Source organism: Macrobrachium rosenbergii, chromosome 54 (genome assembly GCF_040412425.1).
Source record: "Macrobrachium rosenbergii isolate ZJJX-2024 chromosome 54, ASM4041242v1, whole genome shotgun sequence".
NCBI classification, from domain to species: Eukaryota; Metazoa; Arthropoda; class Malacostraca; order Decapoda; family Palaemonidae; genus Macrobrachium; species Macrobrachium rosenbergii.
Window position 1 is genome coordinate 17,250,103 of NC_089794.1, and position 25,000 is coordinate 17,275,102.

Below are 25,000 nucleotides of genomic sequence, written 5' to 3' on the forward strand. Positions count from 1 at the left end.
AGTCTTATAATAATAAAATTCAAAATAATACAGCAAATTACTATAAAACTGATAAGAATACGTTTAAAAGATGGCTCATCAAAATAAATAAACGAATTAAATAAAACAAGGCAAAATGCAAAAATTTAAGTCTCAAAAACGCAAGGCACAAAGGCATAACAAACATACTAATCAATATATAAAACCAGTAAAACGCAGGCTAAAAAACACAAAAGTGAGGTTACAGCTACATTTCTAGCCAAAGAATGTATTGCCTTGATGGAGTATAGAACTTCTAAAATGTCAATGTCTGTAGCAAACTGAGCAGTGGTTAAAACGGAAAATCATCAGTCTCCTCGCTGTGTTCTCTAATTGCACTGTAACTAGCCCTTGAAAGATAATTGCCTGTACGGTATGACTTGCCTATCTTTCAAGGCCTAGTTACAGTGCAATTAGAGAACACAGCGAGGAGACTGATTGATGATTTTCTGTTTTAACCACTGCTCAGTTTGCAACAGATCTCGACATTTTAGAAGTTCTATATCCATCAAGGTAAAACACTCTTTGGCTATAGAAATGTGGCTGTAACCTCACCTTTGTGCTTTTAGCCTGCGTTTTACTGGTTTGTATATTGATTAGTGTGTTTGTTGTGCCTTGTACCTACCGTTTTGTGACTTAAATTTTTGTATTTTGCTTTATTTTATTTTATTCATTTATTTATTTTGATTAGCCATCTTTTAAATGTATTCTTATCAGTTTTACAGTAATTTGCTGTATTATTTTGAATTTTATCATAAGAGTTGTACTGTAATGTCGTCATTTTAATTTTGTAGGTTGATAACGAGGAGAATATTGCTCGAAACATGTCCCAATAATGTTGTGTAAAATGCTGTTCTGAGTTGTGGCCTTGGTGTCCTTACTGATATATATATATATATATATATATATATATATATATATATATATATATATATATATATATATATATATATATATATATATATATATATATATATATATATATATATATATATATATATATATACATATGTATGCATAACTGAATCACGAAAATATGGAACATGATGAAAATATAAATAAAGACAATACCACAAAGGAAAGTAAAACAATGGAGCAGTGCTAGGCCTTTCGACTTAGAGTCGAAAGGCCTAACACCACTCCGTTGTTTCACTTTCCTTTGTGGTATTGCCTTTATTTATATTTTAGTGAATGTTTATGAATAAGTATTTAGTGAAGTTTAGTGTTTAGGGTTTAGTGAATGTTTTGTGAAAGTTTGTGAATGTTTAGTGTGTAAGTATTCAGTGAATACTTAATGAGTTTTAGGGTTTAGTGAATGTTTAGTTTGTTAGTGTTTAGTGTGAGAGTTTAGGGTTTAGTAAATGTTAGTGTTTAGTGAATGTGCAGAGTTTACTGAATGTTTAGTTTGTAAGCGTTAAGTGAGTGTTTAGGGTTTAGTGAATGCTTAGTTCGTAAGTGGTTAGTGAGTGTTTAGGGTTTATTGAATGTTTTGTGAAAGGTAGCGAATGTTTAGTGTGTAAGTAGTCAGTGAATGTTTAGTGAGTGTTTAAGGTTTAGTGAATGCTCTCTTAATGTGAATGTTTAGTGTGTAAGTATTCAGTGAAAGTTTAGTAAGTGTTTAGGATTTAGTGCATGTTAGTGCTTAGTTAATATTTAGTTTCTAAGTATTCAGTGAATGTTTAGTGTGGAAATACTCAGTGAATGTTTAGTGAGTGTTTAGGGTTTAGTGAATGGTTAGTTTGTAGGTGTTTAGTGAGTGTTTAGGGTTTAGTGAATTTTAATGTTTAGTGTGTAAGTATTCAGAGAATATTTAGTGAGTGTTTAGGGTTTAGTAAATGTTTAGTTTGTAAGTGTTTAATGAGTGCTTAGGGTTTAGTGAATGTTTGGTGAATGTTAATGCTTAGGGAATGTTAAGTGTGTAAGTATTCATTGAATGTTTAGTGAGTGTTTAGGGTTAAGTGAATGCTTAGTTTGCAAGTGGTAAGTGAGTGTTTAGGGTTCAGTAAATGCTTAGTTTGTAAGTGTTTAGTGAGTGTTCAGGGTTTAGTGAATGTTAGTGTTAGTGAATGTTTACTGTGTAAGTATTCAGTGGATGTTTAGTATGCAAGTATTCGGTGAATGTTTATTGAGTGTTTAGGGTTTAGTGAATATTTAGTGTGTAAGTGTTTAGTGAGTGCTTAGGGTTTAGTGACTGTTAGTGTTTAGTGAAAGCTTTGTGTGTAAGTATTCAAAGAATTTTTAGTGAGAGTTTAGGGGTTAGTGAATGTTTAGTTTGTAAGCGTTTAGTGAGTGTTTAAGGTTTAGTGAATGTTTGATGAATGTTAGTGCTTAGGGAATGTTTAGTGTGTAAGTATTCAGTGAATGTTTAGTGACTGTTTAGTTTGTAAGTGTTTGTTGTGTGTTTAGGGTTTAATGAATGTTTTATGAATGTTCATGTTTAGTGAATGTTTACTGTGTAAGTATTCCGTGAATGCTTAGTGTGCTAGTATTCAGTGAATGTTTAGTGAGTTTTTAGGGTTTAGTGAATGTTTAGTAAGTGTTTCCTGAGTGTTTACTATTTAGTGAATGTTAGTGTTTAGTGAATATTTAGTGTGTAAGTATTTAGTGAATGTTTAGTGACCGTTTAGTCTGGTCATTACTATTGAAAAAACATATATATATATATATATATATATATATATATATATATATATATATATATATATATATATATATATATATATATATATATATATATATATATATATATATATATATTCGTATACAAACACATATGTATACACATATTTATGTCGATTATTTTCCATCGAAATCTAAATCATTCTTTATTACTTTTTAGTTTTTTATCGAAAAATCGTAAATATTAAAATTCGTGATGAAATAAAAAAATATTTCCATAAAATCTGCTTCCAGAAAAAGGAGAAACTACAAATGAACCATTATATAAACACACATTCACACACGAACACACAGGTAGAAACAGCTTGAGTGACGAGACATATCGAGTCGACCTCCTGCAAATTTTCACAAGGTTGGCTCCAGCGTCTCTAGGGAGTCTGTGGGAATTTCCAGTTCTTCCAAAGGATCTTTATCTAGTTACGTATAATTACGCATTCACATGCATGCATATAAGTAGAAAAGGCGACGAAGAATTACTGCAAATCTCTACCATCTGCTGAACGACATTGAAAATCCAAGAAATCCCAAAGAATTCTCGAAGAGAGAAGCAGCTCAAGTGGAGACGGGAACGTCTCCAGAATCCAGACGGGTCATATGTGGCAGATTACAAAACCTGGGATAACTCAAGAGACATTTCAGCTAACTCGGAGAAGGTGGAGGACTACAGTTGAGAGAACGATGGCCCGAATGACCCTCCAGAGGAAGACTGCTTTTTGCGAATACATGATGGTGAATTTGCAGAGGAACTAACCAGGACAACGCAGACGTAGGAGACACGAAAAGGACGAAATCTAAGCGCAACCAATACTGATTATGGAGGTGGAAGCTTCCCCGTGTGACGGAGGTGCAGCGATCGGCGGAGCTGGTTGGGGGACCTACGGAAACCCAGTGATGCCTATTTCACAGCCTATCCTCAGTGGCAACGACTGCGTGGCGTAAAAACTCCTAAGTTCAGTGCCTACACAATCAGTGAAATGGCTTTTCCAATTCAGAACCCAGGCTTTCAGGAACACCGCCAGGACTCGCTGTATTTCTCCTGAATGCGATGTGGAAAGCTTTCCACCTACAGCCAAGGACAACCCACCAAGCAGTGTCGTGTTTCCTACAGTGAGCTGCGAAATAACTGGTTTTGGGACTCTGCAAAGGATTCATCTGTTTTCTACATAAAAGAAGAGGCAACTTTTGCTCTTGGCTAAGCTGACAGAGAAGAGAATTGGGGAAGGGCCCATCCCTGGTTAAAATAAACCCCAAATTGATGACGCTCTGTTGCCTATGATGCCCCAGGGGTGAGATCACTAACGATCGGTAAAGGCCACAAATCAATCTATCTCTCTATCTATCTATCTATCTATCTATATATATATATATATATGTGTGTATATATATATATATATATATATATATATATATATATATATATATATATATATATATATATATGTGTATATATATATATATATATATATATATATATATATATATATATATATATATATATATATATATATATATATATATATATATATATATATATGTGTGTGTGTGTGTGTGTGTGTGTGTGTGTGTGTATCAGTAAGGACACCAAGGCCAAAACCAGGAACATCATTTTACACAACTTTATTGAGACATGTTTCAGTAGTAGTCTCACTCGTTATCAACCTAAAAAATTAAAATGGCGACATTACAAGTCTTATAATAATAAAATTCAAAATAATACAGCAAATTACTATAAAACTGATAAGAATACGTTTAAAAGATGGCTCATCAAAATAAATAAACGAATTAAATAAAAACAAGGCAAAATGCAAAAATTTAAGTCTCAAAACGCAAGGCACAAGGCATAACAAACATACTAATCAATATACAAACCAGTAAAACGCAGGCTAAAAACACAAAAGTGAGGTTACAGCTACATTTCTAGCCAAAGAATGTATTGCCTTGATGGAGTATAGAACTTCTAAAAATGTCGGGGTCTGTATAAACTGAGCAGTGGTTAAAACGGAAAATCATCAGTCTCCCTCGCTGTGTTCTCTAATTGCACTGTAACTAGCCCTTGAAAGATAATTGCCTGTACGGTATGACTTGCCTATCTTTCAAGGCCTGGGCATTACAGTGCAATTAGAGAACACAGCGAGGAGACTGATTGATGATTTTCTGTTTTAACCACTGCTCAGTTTGCAACAGATCTCGACATTTTAGAAGTTCTATATCCATCAAAAACACATTTGGCTATAGAAATGTGGCTGTAACCTCACCTTTGTGCTTTTAGCCTGCGTTTTACTGGTTTGTATATTGATTAGTGTGTTTGTTGTGCCTTTTGTCCTACCTGTTTTTGTGACTTAAATTTTTGTATTTTTGATTTTATTTTATTCATTTATTTATTTTGATTAGCCATCTTTAAATGTATTCTTATCAGTTTTACAGTAATTTGCTGTATTATTTTGAATTTTATCATAAGAGTTGTACTGTAATGTCGTCATTTTAATTTTGTAGGTTGATAACGAGTGAGAATATTGCTCGAAACATGTCCCAATAATGTTGTGTAAAATGCTGTTCTGAGTTGTGGCCTTGTGTCCTTAGTGATATATATATATATATATATATATATATATATATATATATATATATATATATATATATATATATATATATATATATATATATATATTATATATATATATATATATATATATATATATACATATGTATGCATAACTGAATCACGAAAATATGGAACATGATGAAAATATAAATAAAGACAATACACAGAGTTTTGTAAAACAATGGAGCAGTGCTAGGCCTTTGACTTAGAGTCGAAAGGCCTAACACCACCGTTGTTTCACTTTCCTTTGTGGTATTGCCTTTATTTATATTTTAGTGAATGTTTATGAATAAGTATTTAGTGAAGTTTAGTGTTTAGGGTTTAGTGAATGTTTTGTGAAAGTTTGTGAATGTTTAGTGTGTAAGTATTCAGTGAATACTTAATGAGTTTTAGGGTTTAGTGAATGTTTAGTTTGTTAGTGTTTAGTGTGAGAGTTTAGGGGTTTAGTAAATGTTAGTGTTTAGTGAATGTGCAGAGTTTACTGAATGTTTAGTTTGTAAGCGTTAAGTGAGTGTTTAGGGTTTAGTGAATGCTTAGTTCGTAAGTGGTTAGTGAGTGTTTAGGGTTTATTGAATGTTTTGTGAAAGGTAGAATGTTTAGTGTGTAAGTAGTCAGTGAATGTTTAGTGAGTGTTTAAGGTTTAGTGAATGCTCTTTAATGTGAATGTTTAGTGTGTAAGTATTCAGTGAAAGTTTAGTAAGTGTTTAGGATTTAGTGCATGTTAGTGCTTAGTTAATATTTAGTTTCTAAGTATTCAGTGAATGTTTAGTGTGGAAATACTCAGTGAATGTTTAGTGAGTGTTTAGGGTTTAGTGAATGGTTAGTTTGTAGGTGTTTAGTGAGTGTTTAGGTTTTAGTGAATTTTAATGTTTAGTGTGTAAGTATTCAGAGAATATTTAGTGAGTGTTTAGGGTTTAGTAAATGTTTAGTTTGTAAGTGTTTAATGAGTGCTTAGGGTTTAGTGAATGTTTGGTGAATGTTAATGCTTAGGGAATGTTAAGTGTGTAAGTATTCATTGAATGTTTAGTGAGTGTTTAGGTTAAGTGAATGCTTAGTTTGCAAGTGGTAAGTGAGTGTTTAGGGTTCAGTAAATGCTTAGTTTGTAAGTGTTTAGTGAGTGTTCAGGGTTTAGTGAATGTTAGTGTTAGTGAATGTTTACTGTGTAAGTATTCAGTGGATGTTTAGTATGCAAGTATTCGGTGAATGTTTATTGAGTGTTTAGGGTTTAGTGAATACTTAGTGTGTAAGTGTTTAGTGAGTGCTTAGGGTTTAGTGACTGTTAGTGTTTAGTGAAAGCTTTGTGTGTAAGTATTCAAAGAATTTTTAGTGAGAGTTTAGGGGTTAGTGAATGTTTAGTTTGTAAGCGTTTAGTGAGTGTTTAAGGTTTAGTGAATGTTTGATGAATGTTAGTGCTTAGGGAATGTTTAGTGTGTAAGTATTCAGTGAATGTTTAGTGACTGTTTAGTTTGTAAGTGTTTGTTGTGTGTTTAGGGTTTAATGAATGTTTTATGAATGTTCATGTTTAGTGAATGTTTACTGTGTAAGTATTCAGTGAATGCTTAGTGTGCTAGTATTCAGTGAATGTTTAGTGAGTTTTTAGGGTTTAGTGAATGTTTAGTAAGTGTTTCCTGAGTGTTTACTATTTAGTGAATGTTAGTGTTTAGTGAATATTTAGTGTGTAAGTATTTAGTGAATGTTTAGTGACCGTTTAGTCTGGTCATTACTATTGAAAAAAAAATATATATATATATATATATATATATATATATATATATATATATATATATATATATATATATATATATATATATATATATTCGTATACAAACACATATGTATACACATATTTATGTCGATTATTTTCCGTCGAAATCTAAATCATTCTTTATTACTTTTTAGTTTTTTATCGAAAAATCGTAAATATTAAAATTCGTGATGAAATAAAAAAAATATTTCCATAAAATCTGCTTCCAGAAAAAAAGGAGAAACTACAAATGAACCATTATATAAACACACATTCACACACGAACACACAGGTAGAAACAGCTTGAGTGACGAGACATATCGAGTCGACCTCCTGCAAATTTTCACAAGGTTGGCTCCAGCGTCTCTAGGGAGTCTGTGGGAATTTCCAGTTCTTCCAAAGGATCTTTATCTAGTTACGTATAATTACGCATTCACATGCATGCATATAAGTAGAAAAGGCGTCGAAGAATTACTCCAAATCTCTACCATCTGCTGAACGACATTGAAAGTCCAAGAAATCCCAAAGAATTATCGAAGAGAGAAGCAGCTCAAGTGGAGACGGGAACGTCTCCAGAATCCAGACGGGTCATATGTGGCAGATTACAAAACCTGGGATAACTCAAGAGACATTTCAGCTAACTCGGAGAAGGTGGAGGACTACAGTTGAGAGAACGATGGCCCGAATGACCATCCAGAGGAAGACTGCTTTTTGCGAATACATGATGGTGAATTTGCAGAGGAACTAACCAGGACAACGCAGACGTAGGAGACACGAAAAGGACGAAATCTAAGCGCAACCAATACTGATTATGGAGGTGGAAGCTTCCCGTGTGACGGAGGTGCAGCGATCGGCGGAGCTGGTTGGGGACCTACGGAAACCCAGTGATGCCTATTTCACAGCCTATCCTCAGTGGCAACGACTGCGTGGCGTAAAAACTCCTAAGTTCAGTGCCTACACAATCAGTGAAATGGCTTTTCCCATTCAGAACCCAGGCTTTCAGGAACACCGCCAGGACTCGCTGTATTTCTCCTGAATGCGATGTGGAAAGCTTTCCTCCTACACCAAGGACAACCCACCAAGAAGTGTCGTGTTTCCTACAGTGAGCTGCGAAATAACTGGTTTTGGGACCCTGCAAAGGATTCATCTGTTTTCTACAGAAAAGAAGATGCAACTTACACTCTTGGCTAAGCTGACAGAGAAGAGAATTGGGGAAGGGCCCATCCCTGGTTAAAATAAACCCCCATTTTGATGACGCTCTGTTGGCTATGATGCCCCAGGGGTGAGATCACTAACGATCGGCAAAGGCCATAAAACTATTCTATCTATCTATCTGTATATATATATATATATATATATATATATATATATATATATATATATATATATATAGTATATATATATCATGTGTGTATATATATATATATATATATATGTAAATAAAGGTAAAATCCATGAAGGAAAGGGAAGCAACGGAGTGCTGTGAGGTCTTTTGGCTGTCTGTTGTCCTTTACTTAGCAGACTGAGTAAAGGACGATAGACAGTCGAAAGGCCTCACAGTAAACCAGTGTTTCCATTTCCTTCGTGGATTTTACCTTTATATATATATATATATATATATATATATATATATATATATATATATATATATACTGTATATATAGAATTTATTGATAGAATATAAACACGTTTTATAACTAGTCATGCATGATCGCAACAGTTTTGATTTTTTTTTTTTGGCTTAATAACAAGATTTTTATTTCGTCTGCCTTCTATAATAAAATGGCCACAATTGACATTAGTAATGAAATATGTACCGTTCGAGTATACAGAGTGCAAAGTTATTGTTAATGAAAAATGTAGCCTATACCAGGGAGAGGTGCTGTTTACGCTGCAAAGAGGCAGACTCCTGTTTAAACTCGTCTGAATACATATATATATATATATATATATATATATATATATATATATATATATATATATATATATATATATATATATATATATATATATATATATATATATATTAGTTTAAACAGGAGTCCTGCCTCGCGCAGCGAAGCGAGCGCCTCTCCCTAGTATAGGCCTACGTTTTTCATTAACATTAAATTTGCACTCTGTATATATACACGAAGAGTATATATTTCATTACTGATGTCAATTGTGGCCATTTTATTATAAAAAGCAGACATCAAAATCTTGTTAGTAAGTCATAAAGGAAAAAAAATCAAAACTGTTGCGATCATGCATGACTTGTTATAAAAAACATTTATTTTCTATAAAAGATACAGATAAAGTGCCGCTTATCGGGTATGCGAGCTTGCGAGGATATTTTATGCTTATTATTATTCCTTTGTCAAGATTCTTTCTACAGTATGAAGAGGATTAAGAATTTACAATAAAAGCCACCAGACACCCAGATTCCATTAATCTTAGATAAGTTTAGAGATTACAAGAATTAAAAGACAAAATATTACATGAGAAACAATTTATTAAGACAAAAGAAGCTATTTTCGTTTGCACTGAATCCCATGTTCCCAGTCAATTTGCGTATAGTCTAGTTATATATCATTTACAAAGTTACTGCGCTAAATAATATAATGTTCATATCAAGAACACCTCTATACCTTAGTCATTGGACCCCCGAGTGCTATGAACGTGGGAAATATAACATGTTTTAGAAAGACACTATTAGTGGTTGTAGGCAACGATAACTCCATAAAGAAAAATTTTGCACAACCAGTGACTGATTTTAAATATGGGGTATTGTGCCAATATGAAATTAAAGATAAAATCAGAGAATGGAAAATAAAAATAGGGTGTGCCGTTCCAAATGCAGCGTAATCTTAAGCTTCATTACGTAAACTTGTGAAGATGTTTGTGCTTTGAAATGCCTTTAACAGGACCACTTGTTTACATTTGTTAATGTGATGGTGTTGCTTGCAAAATCATTTTAAGCGTGAAATTAACCCAAGGGAATTCTATTTAACGTAAGAGAATTCTATTTAAGGTAAGAGAGTTCTATTTACGGCTCATGCCCATCGTAGTGGCTTAGCCTAGACCTATGCCAGCTGGGTCTAATGGGCCCTAGGCCTATTGTCAAACTGTAACCAATACGTTACCCCAAACCTATCAATTTAGGAAGACCCCCTGTAGGAAAGGAGGTTTGTTGGTGCCCTGGGGAATAATCAGGTAAATTCCGTCCGTAATTTTACTGTCGGGTCAGGTTGATTAGGTCTAGTTGAATTTCGATCCCTCCCCTACCTTCCTCTCTACCCCTGATCCCTCCCCTGCCTTCCTCTCTGCCCCTGATCCCTTCCCTACCTTCCTCTCTGCCCCTGATCCCTCCCCCTCTATCTTCCTCTCTACCCCTGATCCCTCTCCTACCTTCCTCTCTACCCCTGACCCCTCCCCTGCCTTCCTCTCTGCCCCTGATCATTCCCCTGCATTCCTCTCTACCCCTGATCCCTCCCCTACCTTCCTCTCTACCCCTGATCCCTCCCCTGCCTTCCTCTCTGCCCCTGATCCCTCCCCTACCTTCCTCTCTACCCCTGATCCCTCCCCTACCTTTCTCTCTCCCCTGATCCCTCCCCTACCTTCCTCTCTACCCCTGATCCCTCCCCTGCCTTCCTCTCTATCCCTGATCCCTCCCCTACCTTCCTCTCTACCCTGATCCCTCCCCTGCCTTCCTCTCTATCCCTGATCCCTCCCCTACCTTCCTCTCTACCCCTGATCCCTCCCCTGCCTTCCTCTCTACCCCTGAGCCCTTCCCTACCTATCTCTCTACCCCTGATCACTACCCTACCTTCCTCTCTATCCCTGATCCCTCCCCTACCTTCCTCTCTATCCCTGATCCCTCCCCTACCTTCCTCTCTACCCCTGATCCCTCCCCTACCTTCCTCTCTACCCCTGATCCCTCCCCTACCTTCCTCTCTGCCCCTGATCCCTCTCCTACCTTCCTCTCTACCCCTGATCCCTCCCCTACCTTCCTCCCTGCCCCTGATCCCTCTCCTACCTTCCTCTCTACCCCTGATCCCTCCCCTACCTTCCTCTCTGCACCTGATCCCGCTCCTACCTTCCTCTCTAACCCTGATCCCTCCCCTACCTTCCTCCCTGCCCCTGATCCCTCTCCTACCTTCCTCTCTACTACTGATCCCTCCCTTGCCTTCCTCTCTAACCCTGATCCCTCTCCTACCTTCCTCTCTACCCCTGATCCCTCCCCTGCCTTCCTCTCTGCCCCTGATCCCTCCCCTATCTTCCTTCCTGCACCCGATCCCTTCCCTACCTTCCTCTCTATCCCTGATCCCTCCCCTACCTTCCTCTCTACCACTGATCCCTCCCCTACCTTCCTCTCTACCACTGATCCCTCCCCTACCTTCCTCTCTACCCCCTGATCCCTCCCCTATCTTCCTTCCTGCCCCTGATCCCTTCCCTACCTTCCTCTCTATCCCTGATCCCTCCCCTACCTTCCTCTCTATCCCTGATCCCTCCCCTGCCTTCCTCTCTACCCCTGATCCCTTCCCTACCTTCCTCTCTACCACTGATCCCTCTCCTACCTTCCTCTCTACCCCTGATCCCTCCCATGCCTTCCTCTCTGCCCCTGATCCCTCCCCTACCTTCCTCTCTGCCCCCGATCCCTCCCCTGACTTCCTCTCTGCCCCTGATCCCTCCCCTACCTTCCTCTCTACCACTGATCCCTCTCCTACCTTCCTCTCTGCCCCCGATCCCTCCCCTGACTTCCTCTCTGCCCCTGATCCCTCCCCTACCTTCCTCTCTGCCCCTGATCCCTTCGCTGCCTTCCTCTCTGCCTTTGATCCCTCCCCTACCTTCCTCTGTACCCCTAATCCCTCCCCTACCTTCCTCTCTACCCCTGATCCCTTCCCTACCTTCCTCTCTACCACTGATCCCTCTCCTACCTTCCTCTCTGCCCCCGATCCCTCCCCTGACTTCCTCTCTGCCCCTGATCCCTCCCCTACCTTCCTCTCTGCCCCTGATCCCTTCGCTGTCTTCCTCTCTGCCTCTGATCCCTCCCCTACCTTCCTCTGTACCCCTAATCCCTCCCCTACCTTCCTCTCTACCCCTGATCCCTTCCCTACCTTCCTCTCTACCCCTGATCCCTTCCCTACCGTCCTCTCTATCCCTGATCCCTCCCCTACCTTCCTCTCTACCCCTGCCTTCCTCTCTGCCCCTGATCCCTCCCCTACCTTCCTCTCTGCCCATGATCCCTTCCCTACCTTCCTCTCTACCCCTGATCCCTCCCCTGCCTTCCTCTCTACCCCTGATCCCTTCCCTACCTTACTTTCTACCCCTGCTCCCTCCTTTACCTTCCTTGCTCCCCCTCCCTCACCCACCACCCACCTCCCACCTCCCACCTCCCACCTCCCCTACCTTCCTCTCTGCCCCTGTTGCCAATATTACTCTGTCAATGGCAATTTCGTTTGGATACGCCTCAAGAATTCTTAAGAAGATTAAAGGTTTCTTTTATTTTTTAAAGAGATTCCGCTGGAGGCTAATTATTTGTGGATTACTTTAAAACCTGAAAGAGGATGATAATGAAAAATAATGTTTCGGAAGCGGTAACAGCAATAACAATTATGTGAATAATAAGGCAGAAACAACTGCAACACCGTTATTAATAGTACACCTTAGTTTAACCAGACCACTGAGCTGATTAACAGCTCTTAAGTAATTACAATCAGCACCACAGAAAACATAGTAACACTGAATTTAAACCTCCATCTAACCATTGTTAATAATAATAATAATAATAATAATAATAATAATAATAATAATAATAATAATAATAATAATGTTAATAATTACCATCAACAACAAAGAAAATATAGTAACATTGAATTTAAACCTCCATTTAACCGTTAATGATAATAATAATAATAATAATAATAATAATAATAATAATAATAATAAAGATTAATATTAATAATTACCATCAGCACCAAAGGAAATTATAGTAACAATGAATTTAAACCTTTATCTAACCGTTAATAGTAATAATGATAATGATAATAATAATAATAACAATAATAATAATAATAATAATAATAATAATAATAATAATAATAATAATAAAGATTAATATCAATAATTACCGTTAGCACCAAAGGAAATTATAGTAACAATGAACTTAAACCTTTATCTAACCGTTAATAATAATAATAATAATAATAATAATAATAATAATAATAATAATAATAATCACCAACACCAAAGGAAAATACGGTATATTATTTAAAATAATTCTTGACCTCCATCCACCAACCGCCCAGTAATAGAAGCGAACAACATCAATTACCACTTGCCAATGAAAGAACGAAAGCAGAATTAATAGCGACCAAAATGAGGCCATTATCATTATCAGGGGACTTATTAAGCAAATGACATTCCGCAGTGAAATCATGTAATAATTAGAAAAAAAAATCTCATCATCTGTAATGGGAGCTATTAATTTTACAGTCTTCAGACGCATGATCATGCATGTATATGTATGTATGTATGTATGTATGTATGTGTGTGTGTGTGTATATATATATATATATATATATATATATATATGTATATATACATATGGAAATGAACGGCACATGGGCAAGTGTTTCACAAATGAAGGGCCAAGGCGCTCCCAACTGACCCACACTGGTAGCGCCCTGGCCTTTCATCTGAGAGACCTGGGTTCGATCCTGATGTGAGTCAGAAATTTATGTGTGTGTATATGCATACATATATATATATATATATATATATATATATATATATATATATATATATATATATATATATATATATATATATAATTTATATATATATACAGTATATATATAAAACACAGTAGCAGAATGGTTGATGTGGGTTAGGTTTAAAAGCAGCAACAAATGGTCCAGAACTGTTTGTAATGAGGGCATACTTTCATAATGACGGCATATTTTCATAATGAAGGCATATTTTCTTCATATAACATCCGCATTCCTTGGTACTTTCAAATATGAAGGTGAATGGTTTTCCACTATTTCTATAGCAGTCCGGTATCCGATGTACTGAACTACAGAGGAGTTCAATACGGAAAGTATATACATTTTATGATGTGACTGTACAAAAGAAATTTTGCAAATTCACGTATATTGAAAAAGAAAACAAGAACCAGTGGACTTAAAAAAAAAAAGTAAAAAATGCGCCGAAGTTTCTTCGGCGCAATCAAGTTTTCTGTACATCGTATAATCAAGGCCACCGAAAATACATCTATCGGTGGTCTCGGTATAATGCTGTATGAGCCGCGGCATGTGAAACTTCAACCAAGGCCCGGTGGTGGCCTATCCTAACTTTAACCTTAAATAAAATACAAACTAGTGAGGTTAGGGGACTGCAATTTGGTATGTTTGATGATGGGAAGGTGGAGGAGCAACAATGCCAATTTGCAGCCCTCTAGTTTTCAGGTCTGAGGGCGGACGGAAAAAGTGCGGACAGAATAAAGCGCGGACGGACAGACAAGCCGGCGCAATAGTTTTCTTTTACAGAAAACTAAAACTGAGCTTCTTTTGAATGACTTTTGAACAAATTCTATCACCTATTTCTTGTGACCTTTTAAAAAATCATTTCAAAAAGAAATTAATCGGAGTGTCACGAAGATAAACTAGCCAAGTACACTGACCAAATCATCACCCGGCTTCTACAATGATTGCCTAATCACCCAAATTGCTTTGCTACCACAATAACTACCACGTCCACTACACCTGCTCCTACCATCAATAAGTAATCATTACCATAAAACCTTAACCATACTGACCATTTCGACATCTCTGAATATACGAAGGCAAAAATTATCCGTTTAGTTTGAGTTCATGAAAATCTATTATTTTAAGAATAGACAGGATGCTATTTGAGCTTGAAGAGAGAGAGAGAGAGAGAGAGAGAGAGAGAGAGAGAGAGAGAGAGAGAGAGAGAGAGAGAGAGAGAGAGAGGTTAGATTTTCTCAGTCTCTCTTTGTTTCTTCACACATGCCAGGGTATAATCATTTTTCTCTGCTATCTGCATAACACAAAAGCAGCGAAGGTGAGGCGGAGGTGGGGGGGGGAGAGGAATGACCCTCCCCATCTCTCTCTCTCTCTTTCTCTCTCTCTCTCTTTCTCTCTCTCTCTCTCTCTCTCTCTCTCTCTCTCTCTCTCTCTATGGTGTAACCAAAACTCAGTTTCTACACGTGTATAAACATTAAAGATTCAGAAGATAGACAGGCAGGAAGATAGAAGTCCAGTAGAGTAAGGGAGTGAATAGGTAGATGGATGAGTGAGTGAGTGAGTGAGTGACTCTCTCTCTCTCTCTCTCTCTCTCTCTCTCTCTCTCTCTCTCTCTCTCTCTCTCTCATTGCAGCAAGTGCTATTCTTTCACTTATTGATTCGCCGGACGAAAATAACGGCGAATCTTTTATTCATCCTTTAGCTCGATTCACAAGTGGTCGCTTCCGACTCCAATTTCTTTGTGGTAGGAGTAGCCTTTGTGGAGGGAGTAGATTCTGTGGTGGGAATGGGAGTAGATTCCATAGTAGAAGTAGATTTTGTGGTGGGAGTAGATTCTGTGGTGGGAATGGGAGTGGATTCCATAGTAAAGGTAGATTTTGTGGTGGGAGTAGATTCTGTGGTGGGAATGGGAGCAGATACGAGTAGATTCCATAGTCGAGGTAGATTTCGTGGTGGGAGTAGATTCTGTGGTAGAGGTAGATTTTGTGGTTTTGTGGTGGCAGTTTTCGTGGTGGGAGTAGATTCTACGGTGGAAAAAGCTTTTGTGGTGGGAGTAGATTCCATAGCAGAGGTAGATTTTGTGGTGGGAGCAGATTCCGTAGTAGAAATGGATTTTGTGGTGGGAGTATATTCTGTGGTGGTAGTCTCCGTGGTGGGAGTAGATTCTCTGGTGAAAGAGGCTTTTGTGGTGGGAGCAGGTTCCACAGTGGAAATAGATTTCATGGTGGGAGCAGATTCTGTGGTGGAATAGTCTTTGGTGGGAGTAAATTCTGTGGTAGGAGTAGTATTTGTGGTGATACTTTCTGTGGTGGGAGTAGATTCTGTGGTAGAAGTAGCTTTCGTGTTGGGAGTAGATTCTGTGGTACAGTAGATTTACTGGTCTGCGATAGACTGGAGTAAGAGTAGAACTTTTTGGTGGATGGAAATTTCATGGTAGCAGATTTTGTAGTTCAAATGCATTCCTCTGTAGAGGTCGATTTTATGGTAGGAGTAGACTCTGTAGTATATATAAGTAGACTTTGCAGTAAAAGTAGACTTTGTAGTGTGTATGTATATATATATATATATATATATATATATATATATATATATATATATATATATATATATATATATATATATATATATATTATGTGTACAGTACATATAAGCACGTGTATATGACCATATGGAAAGCCAAACCTGAGAACCAGTCTTGTAACAGAACTCCCCAGAAATCAAGAAGTATTAAAAGTTCTTTACTGATACCCAAAAATGCTGAAAACAGTAATGATTTAAGGCAAAACCTCGCGCAAATGTAACCCAAGAAAGTCTCTAACGATTTGTTGCATACAGGAGGACTCTATTAAGGTCGGTATTTCCACCAGAAATCGCTGATGCTTACGTCTGAGGACTTTTTATCTGCACAAAGGAAAATGTATCCCACAAAATTTGATATTTCAAATTTCTGTGTTAAACTTTAAAAATAAAAAAAATATACCTCGAACAGAGCTCAAAAAGGAGTATACGGCTTGTTGTTTACTATGTCATCAACAAAGAGGAAAGCCAGTGATCAACTATATCAAAGGCTCTGGAAGAGGCAAAAGAGGCCCCATGCTTTCCGACCTAATGCTGCGCCAATGACGAAGGCTACTGATGAAGTAAAGGAAACGCCTCAGAAAACGCTAAAGGGGTCTTCTTTTGTCAGACTTTCTACCGTTCCAAAGAGGGAGGCAAAGAGGGAGGCCAACGAAGAGGTACTGAAAATACCTCTGAAGAGGCAAAGAAGGCCATCTCCTATCAGGACTTACACTGCTCCGAGAAGGAGGGCCACTGAGTATGTACAGAGAAGGCCTCTGAAAGGGCAAAGAAGGTCATCTCCTATCAGAGTTTCTGTTGCCCCAAAGACGAAGACCACTCAAGATGTACTGGAAAGGCCTCTAAAGAGGCAAAGGAGGCCATCTCCTGTCGGAGCTTGGGTTACTCCAAAGAGGAAGGTCACCCAAGATGTACAGGACAGGCCTCTGAAGAGGCAAAGAAAGCCACCTGTCAGAACTCCTGCTCCTCCAAGAGGAAGGCTATTGATGAGAAAAAGGAAATCCCTCTAAGAAGGCGACTAAGGTCAAATTCTGTCAAAAATAATGCTGCTCCAAAGAGGAAGGTTACCCCAGATGTAAAGGAAAGTCCTCTGAAGAGGCAACGAAAGTCACCTGTCAGAACTCCTGCTCCTCCAAGAGGAAGGCTATTGATGAGGAAAAGGAAATCCCTCGAAGAAGGCGACTAAGGTCAAATTCTGTCAATAATAATGCTGCTCCAAAGAGGAAGGTCACTCAAGATATGCAGGAAAGGCCTCTGAAGAGGCAAAGAAGGTCACCTGTCAGCACTTCTGCTCCTCTAAAGAGGAAGACTATTGATGAGGAAAAGGATATCCCTCTAACAAGGCAACTAAGGTCAAATTCTGTCAGAAATAATGCTGCTCCAAAGAGAAAGGTCACCCAAGATGTACAGGAAGGGCCTCTGAAGAGGCAAAGAAGGTCATCTGTCAGCACTTCCGCTCCTCTAAAGAGGAAGACTATTGATGAGGAAAAGGATATCCCTCTAACAAGGCAACTAAGGTCAAATTCTGTCAGAAATAATTCTGCTCCAAAGAGGAAGGTCACCCAAGATGTAAAGGAAAGGCCTCTGAAGAGGCAAAGAAGGTCACCTGTCAGAACTTCTGCTCCTCCATACAGGAAGGCTATTGATGAGGAAAAGGAAATCCCTCGAAGAAGGCGACTAAGGTCAACTTCTGTCAGAAATAATGCTGCTCCAAACAGAAAGACCACCCAAGATGTACAGGAAAGGCCTCTCAAAAGGCAAAGAAGGTCACCTGTCAGAACTTCCGCTCCTCCAAAGAGGATGGCTATTGATGAGGAAAAGGAAATCCCTCTAACAAGGCAACTAAGGTCAACTTCTGTCAGGAATAATGCTGCTCCAAAGAGGAAGATCACCAAGATGTCGGAACTAATGCTGCTCCAGAGAAGACAGCCACTGATACATTGAAAGAAAGTCCTTGGAAGATACACCGACACCAAGGGACTAAGACCCCAGTGGAAGAGCGAAAGGTATCCGAGCAGGAAACTTCCATGCAGAAGGAGCCCGTGATGATGGAAGCAGATCCTTGGTTAATGGTAACAGAGAGCGTGCCAGGTCGCCCAAACTCTTGGGGCCATCCACAAGATGAAAGTGGGTCACAATGACCTCCACGAAGGTAATGTCATTTTAGAGGTACCCGACTGCCGAACGAGGAGCCTGTGCCAACGATCATCGATTTCGGCTTCTGCAAGCCATTCGGAAGCATTCTCCTTGACAACCCCACCAAGAAATATAAGAAGTGCCACTATGACCCTGTCCTGTCCCGGGACTGTGGGAGAACTACCAGAGAAACGGATATCCATTCGTTCGCTAAAATGGGTACAGGAAACCTTGCCCAGCTCGCACCAAAGCCAGCGACTGAAAGAGCTCATTAACAGGGCGCTGTCCCCGGACAAGAACACGTGTCCTTCACTTGACGAGTTCAAGATGACGGTGGTCAACCTCAAAAACGGTGAAGAAGATCATCAAGAGGAAGAGCAGGATACAAAACCACTTCAAATAAAAAAAAAGGAAGCTGAGGAAGAACAGGGTGACAAAAAACAAAGCTGATTTTCAGGTTGTGGGCCAAAATTACTGGTCTGTTACCAAGAATGTGGTAGGAGTTACTAAGACCAAGAATGTTATTGTCAAAACAACACTGCACTGTAATAACTGGTTAATGCAACTCAAAACAGTAGTAAAACGTTAAATCCCATCTTGTGTTTGATTTCATAAACACCTTTTAAAAGTTATTAAAAAGATGTAATTAAGCAATTATAATTATATATATATATATATATATATATATATATATATATACATATATATATATATATATATATATATATATATATATATATATATATATATATATATATATATATGTATATGTGTGTAAAATGTATGGAGAGAGAGAGAGAGAGAGAGAGAGAGAGATATGAATGTGTAAACATGTATGTATAATGTTTACACTTCCAAACTGGTGAGGTTGAATGGAAAATAAGGATGTTCGTTACTTACATATTATCTTCAACATATATCGTTTGAACTCTACAGCTTACCTGAAAAAAAAAATTGCAATTTATCAAATACGTACCTTGAATACATTTAAGAAATCTTTAAAGAGAGTAATTTTAAAAATCATAATTACTCAATGAATAAATTCTAGCTTCCTGAGAGAGAGAGAGAGAGAGAGAGAGAGAGAGAGAGAGAGAGAGACATCCAAAAGAAAAATTACATGCGAGATAGCGTCACGTTGACAGATTGCGTAGGCCTATATGTGAACCATAGAGAGAGAGAGAGAGAGAGAGAGAGAGAGAGAGAGAGAGAGAGAGAGAGAGAGAGAGAAATTACATGCGAGATAGCGTCACGTAAACAGATTCCATAGGCCAGCCAGAGAGAGAGAGAGAGAGAGAGAGAGAGAGAGAGAGAGAGAGAGACAGAGACAGAGACATTGTGTGTGCATGTGGAAAGAAAGAGAGAGAGAGAGATACTGTGTGTTAGCGTGAAAGAAAGAAGAGACATTGTGTACGCATTGAGAGAGAGAGAGAGAGAGAGAGAGAGAGAGAGAGAGAGAGATCACATGCGAGATAGCGTCACGTAGACAGATTGCGTAGCCCTACATATGAGAGAGAGAGAGAGAGAGAGACCATCCCCTCCAAACACACACACACAGAAATAGACGCAGAAAGCCACAGACAAACGCACAAACAACCATAGCCCTCTGCCCACCCCTCTCTGACATGTGATATTCCTTTTCCCTTCATTTGCTGTATCAGCGACCTATTAAAAAGGGTTAGTCCCTCTTCTGCACTCTTCTGGTTACCGCTTCTGCGATTACTGTTACCTTTTCCTATCATTTTACTCTTCGTTGCTTTAAACCTGCCTTTCCAATAGAGATGGGAAGAAAAGTAACGAGATCATTACAAAAAATAACGATCATAACAAGTAAAACATGCGAAGAAGTTTCTTCGGCGCAATCGAGTTTTCTGTACAGCGTATAATCAAGGCCACCGAAAAAAGATCTACCTTTCGGTGGTCTCGGTATAATGCTGTAGGAACCGCATCCCATGAAACTTTAACCACGGACTGGTGATGGCCAGTCATATCGTTGCCAGAAGCACGATTATGGCTAAAATTAATCTTAAATAAAACAAAAACTACTGAGACTAGAGGGCTGCAATTTGGTATGTTTGATGACTGGAGGGTGGATGATCAACATACCAATTTGCAGCCCTCTAGCCTCAGTATTTTTAAGATCTGAGGGCGGACAGAATAAAGTGTGGACGGACAGACAAAGCCGGCACAATAGTTTTCTTTTAAAGAAAATTAAAAATACGTTCTGCTAAACACGGTGGCTGTATCATATATAAATCATTCCTTTTCAAGTGATCCTGCCATCATGTTTCTACTTCCTTCTAACAATGAAAATAACCATCCTAAAGTTTTCTAATAATGAAAATAACAATCCTAAAGTTATAGAAATAACACAGCACACTGCAGAAAGCTTTTTTCTGACATTCGTTGACACTAGTAGGGCGCAACACTCTCTCTCTCTCTCTCTCTCTCTCTCTCTCTCTCTCTCTCTCTCTCTCTATATATATATATATATATATATACACATATATATATATATATATATATATATATATATATATATATATATATATATATATATATATATATATATATATATATATATACTATATATATATATATACCCTGCCACAGGAATCTTACGCCCAAGAGGGATTAAATATTATAAGTGTGAAGTTATGTCTTTTGGGCTTTATTCATCAAACCAAACAAGCATAAATTCAGATCCTGGTCGGGACAGATGCAATTATCATATATAATTCCATTTTGGTGTCAATTCAATAATAAGGGGCATATGCTATTCGATATTTTCGAATATAAAAACTTGGTTGTGTACTATTATCAACCTCTCTCTCTCTCTCTCTCTCTCTCTCTCTCTCTCTCTCTCTCTCTCTCTCTCTATATATATATATATATATATATATATATATATATATATATATATATAAATTATATATATATATATATATATATATATATATATATATATATATATATATACACACACACATATATATATATATATGTTATATATATATGTGTATATATATAGTTTATAAATATGTATAAAAAATAAATAACTAAATACCTCAAGGGAAAAAGAAGCACGGGGCAGAAATTCCGACCAGTTTCGTCTTTAGTTTCTAGGACATCTTCAAGAGTATATATATATACAAATATACATTCAAACTCTACAAGAGCATTACCAGTCGTATACATGCGCTTAGTATTTATACGATTCATAACAGAGTATATATATATACATATACACATATACATTCCAACCCTACAAGAGCATTACCAGTCGTATACACACGCTCAGTATGTATACGATTCGTAACACTGTCTCTGTCTGGCTCTCTGTCTGTCTTGCGTAAGGCGTAATTCCTTGATATTGGATGAGGATAATAGGATGAGTTCATCCGTTCATTAATCCTATTAGTTCAATATCCTTCGGGGCTTATCTAGGATAAGGCAGACCAGGCTCTGGGTTTGGAGGCTGAGATAGAAAAGAACTGCTTCGAAAGAATGAGAGAAAAGGGGTGTTCTCTCTCCCTCTCTCTCTCTCTCTCTCTCTCTCTCTCTCTCTCTCTCTCTCTCTCTCTCTCTCTCTCTCTCTCTCTCTCTCTCCTCCCCAAACATATACAATGGGAGGGTGATATTTCTTCGTTATATCTCTCACACGCATATTCTGTCTCTCTCTCTCTCTCTCTCTCTCTCTCTCTCTCTCTCTCTCTCTCTCTCCATATATATATATATATATATATATATATATATATATATATATATATATATATATGCACTCACATTTAAAGTTGGTTATTTTCTTAAAACCCAATGAGGCTAACAAATCAACGCCCTTCTCTAGACCCGAATCCGAAGGAGAGAGAGAGAGAGAGAGAGAGAGAGAGAGAGAGAGAGAGAGAGAGAGAGAGAGAGAGAGAGAGAGACAGAGAGAGAGAGAGAGAGAGAGAGAGAGAGAGAGAGAGAGAGAGAGAATTAACATGACCAAACGAAAAACAGAGATCACTTTCTTTCTGAAAGCTTAAATTCATCGACAAAAATTCAGACACATTAAATCAACACCATTTTCTAACGGGTCACTCACTGGCAACTGAGAGCCTCCAAGCATCAAAGGACATCAAAAGGCGATTTTTATTTCATAAAAAAAAATCAAATTACCAGTCACTGCAACAGTATGTAATTAACATTCTATGATGCGAAGATTACTACATCAATCGGCTTTTTATTTTGATGGAAACATATTAGTCAGTATTTTACGACTGACTTGTAATGATTCCATTACAAAACGCTTTATCGGCGGTATAAAAAATAAATTGCATGCGCGGCCATCACTCAGTTATTAAAGGCATAAATCTATAAATGTCATGAATAAATACTGACTATCTTTTGGTCACAATACAGATACGCCAATTGTATACATACACAGATACATACATACATATATATATATATATATATGGGTGTGTGCGTGAGTGTGTGTAGGATATATATATATATATATATATATATATATATATATATATATATATATATATATATATATATATATATATATTGGGTTCGATTTATGAGGAGGACGAACGACTGGGTCCGTTCCGTGAAACATGGAACTGACGCAACTTGACCTCAGCAGTGATTTATGTACCTGGATATTTGTTCACTGCTGAGGGTTGCAACCACAGCAGAGAGCCATTTACCTATAAACAGGATTGTATTACCTGTTGGAGACACGTTCCCTTACGGAGAAAGATGTAGGGGTGAAAGTAATGTTATGTAGGTCACTGAGACACTAACAGTAAGTAAAATAGTAATATACAAATGGTAAAAGTGGCTATAAAGAACATCACATAAAGGGTAAAAGGGGTTATTAAGACTGTCACACAAAGGTTAAAACTGGATAAGAAGTATATCACACAAAGAGTAAAAGTGGCTATAAAGAATATCACACAAAGGGTAAAACTGGCTATAAAGAATATCACACAAAGGGTAAAACTGGGTGTAAAGAATATCACACAAACTGTAAAAATGGCTATAAAGAATATCACACAAAGGGTAAAAGTGGCTATAAAGAATATCACATAAAGGGTAAAGGTGGTTATTAAGACTATCACACGAAGGTTAAAACTGGATAAAAAGTATATCACACAAAGGGTAAACCTGGCTATCACACAAAAGGTAAAACTGGCTATAAAGAATATCGCACAAAGGGCAAAACTGGCTATAAAGAATATCATACAAAGGATAAAACTGACTATAAAGAATATGCAAATGGTAAAACTGACTATAAATATCACACAATGGGTAAAACTTGCTACATAGTATATCAGACAAAGAGTAAAACTGGCTATAAAGAATATCACGCAAAGGGTCGAAATAGCTATAAAGAATATCATGCAAAGGGTAAAGCTAACTATAAAGAATATGATACAGAGTAAAATTGGCTATAAAGAATATCAAACAAATAATCAAACAGGGTATAAAGAATATCATACAAAGAGTGAAACTTGCTATAAAGAATATCATAAAAAGGTAAAAACGACTATATCTCATATTATACAAAAGGGTAAAGAGCATAATTAAAGAGCATAATTAAAAGTGCAAAACCGGCTTTGAAAAAAAAATTATCATAGGAAAATTTATTACATTTCCAAACCTGAAATATATGAAAACTATTCAGCTGCAAAATCCAGGAACAAAACGACAAACAATAATGCAATTAATTTATTTTCGTTCGTTCGTTTGTGTACGATTAGGTCTTCTGTTAAGTCAGTATGCAATTGTTTGTTAAGCAATTGCATACTGACTTAACCGAAGACCTAATCGTACACAAACGAACGAACAAAAGTAAATTCATAGCTTAAAAACAATTGCATTCTGTCTTAACCAAAGACCTAACCGTACAGAAACGAACAAACAAAAGTACATTTATATCTTAAAAACAATTATATTCTGACTTAACCGAAGACATAATCGCACACAAACGAACAAACAAAAGTACATTCACAGCTTAAAAACAATTGCATTCTGTCTTAACCAAAGACCTAATCGTACACAAACGAACGAACAAAAGGACATTTATTATCTTAAAAACAATTATATTCTGACTTAACCGAAGACCTAATCGTACACAAACGAACAGACAAAAGTACCTTCACAGCATAAAAACAACTGCATTCAGACATAACCGAAGACATAATCGCGCACAAACGAACGAACAAAAACAAGACACACTCGCATCGACACACTAGCAGGCCTACCAGAGCACCAGTAGCCGGGACTTTTAGGCCACTTTAGGCATCGCCTTTCATTAGGACCCCTGATGTGATGGTAACCGAATTCACAACTTTTGTTCTCTCTCTCTCTCTCTCTCTCTCTCTCTCTCTCTCTCTCTCTCTCTCTCTCTTCGCCACTAAGGCGTCCACATTTGAAAAATGCGGTTAAAAATGCTTTCTCCGCATTACAGTGTCTGAAACTATGAGAATTCATGAATGTTTATAA

The 25,000-nt window shown here is 37.4% G+C and overlaps 5 protein-coding genes across 6 annotated transcripts in view; 3 read left to right on the top strand and 2 right to left on the bottom strand.

The window, feature by feature from the left end:
• LOC136834789 (whirlin-like) overlaps window positions 1–25,000 on the bottom strand; it is an 846,147-nt gene that overhangs the window by 772,796 nt on the left and 48,351 nt on the right. The gene's annotated exons all lie outside the window — the stretch shown is intronic.
• Window positions 10,672–12,506, top strand: LOC136834585 (uncharacterized; the record flags this gene model as incomplete). Its single annotated transcript, XM_067097164.1, has 2 exons — window positions 10,672–10,706; window positions 11,309–12,506. Coding segments are annotated over 2 exons (1,233 nt in total), but the record flags the coding sequence as incomplete, so codon positions are not given.
• On the bottom strand, window positions 15,488–16,012 carry LOC136834586 (uncharacterized). Its single transcript, XM_067097165.1, has one exon. The coding sequence runs from the start codon at window positions 16,010–16,012 to the stop codon at window positions 15,488–15,490; it is 525 nt and encodes a 174-aa protein (XP_066953266.1).
• On the top strand, window positions 16,909–17,552 carry LOC136834588 (uncharacterized). Its single transcript, XM_067097166.1, has 2 exons — window positions 16,909–17,025; window positions 17,157–17,552. The coding sequence occupies exons 1-2, from the start codon at window positions 16,909–16,911 to the stop codon at window positions 17,550–17,552; spliced, it is 513 nt and encodes a 170-aa protein (XP_066953267.1).
• LOC136834589 (protein IWS1 homolog) lies at window positions 17,606–18,310 on the top strand. The gene has a single exon (XM_067097167.1). It carries the CDS (start codon window positions 17,606–17,608, stop codon window positions 18,308–18,310), a length of 705 nt encoding a protein of 234 aa, XP_066953268.1.

What these genes read in the sequence shown, in the direction of transcription:
- LOC136834586 (XM_067097165.1), bottom strand. Translation starts at nt 16,012, where the DNA reads ATGAAATCTATTTCCACTGTGGAACCTGCTCCCACCACAAAAGCCTCT.
- LOC136834588 (XM_067097166.1), top strand. Translation starts at nt 16,909, where the DNA reads ATGACGAAGGCTACTGATGAAGTAAAGGAAACGCCTCAGAAAACGCTA. An exon ending in AGAGGGAGGCCAACGAAGAG is followed by an intron (nt 17,026 to 17,156) that starts GTACTGAAAATA and finishes ATCTCCTATCAG; the next exon opens with AGTTTCTGTTGCCCCAAAGA.
- LOC136834589 (XM_067097167.1), top strand. Translation starts at nt 17,606, where the DNA reads ATGCAGGAAAGGCCTCTGAAGAGGCAAAGAAGGTCACCTGTCAGCACT.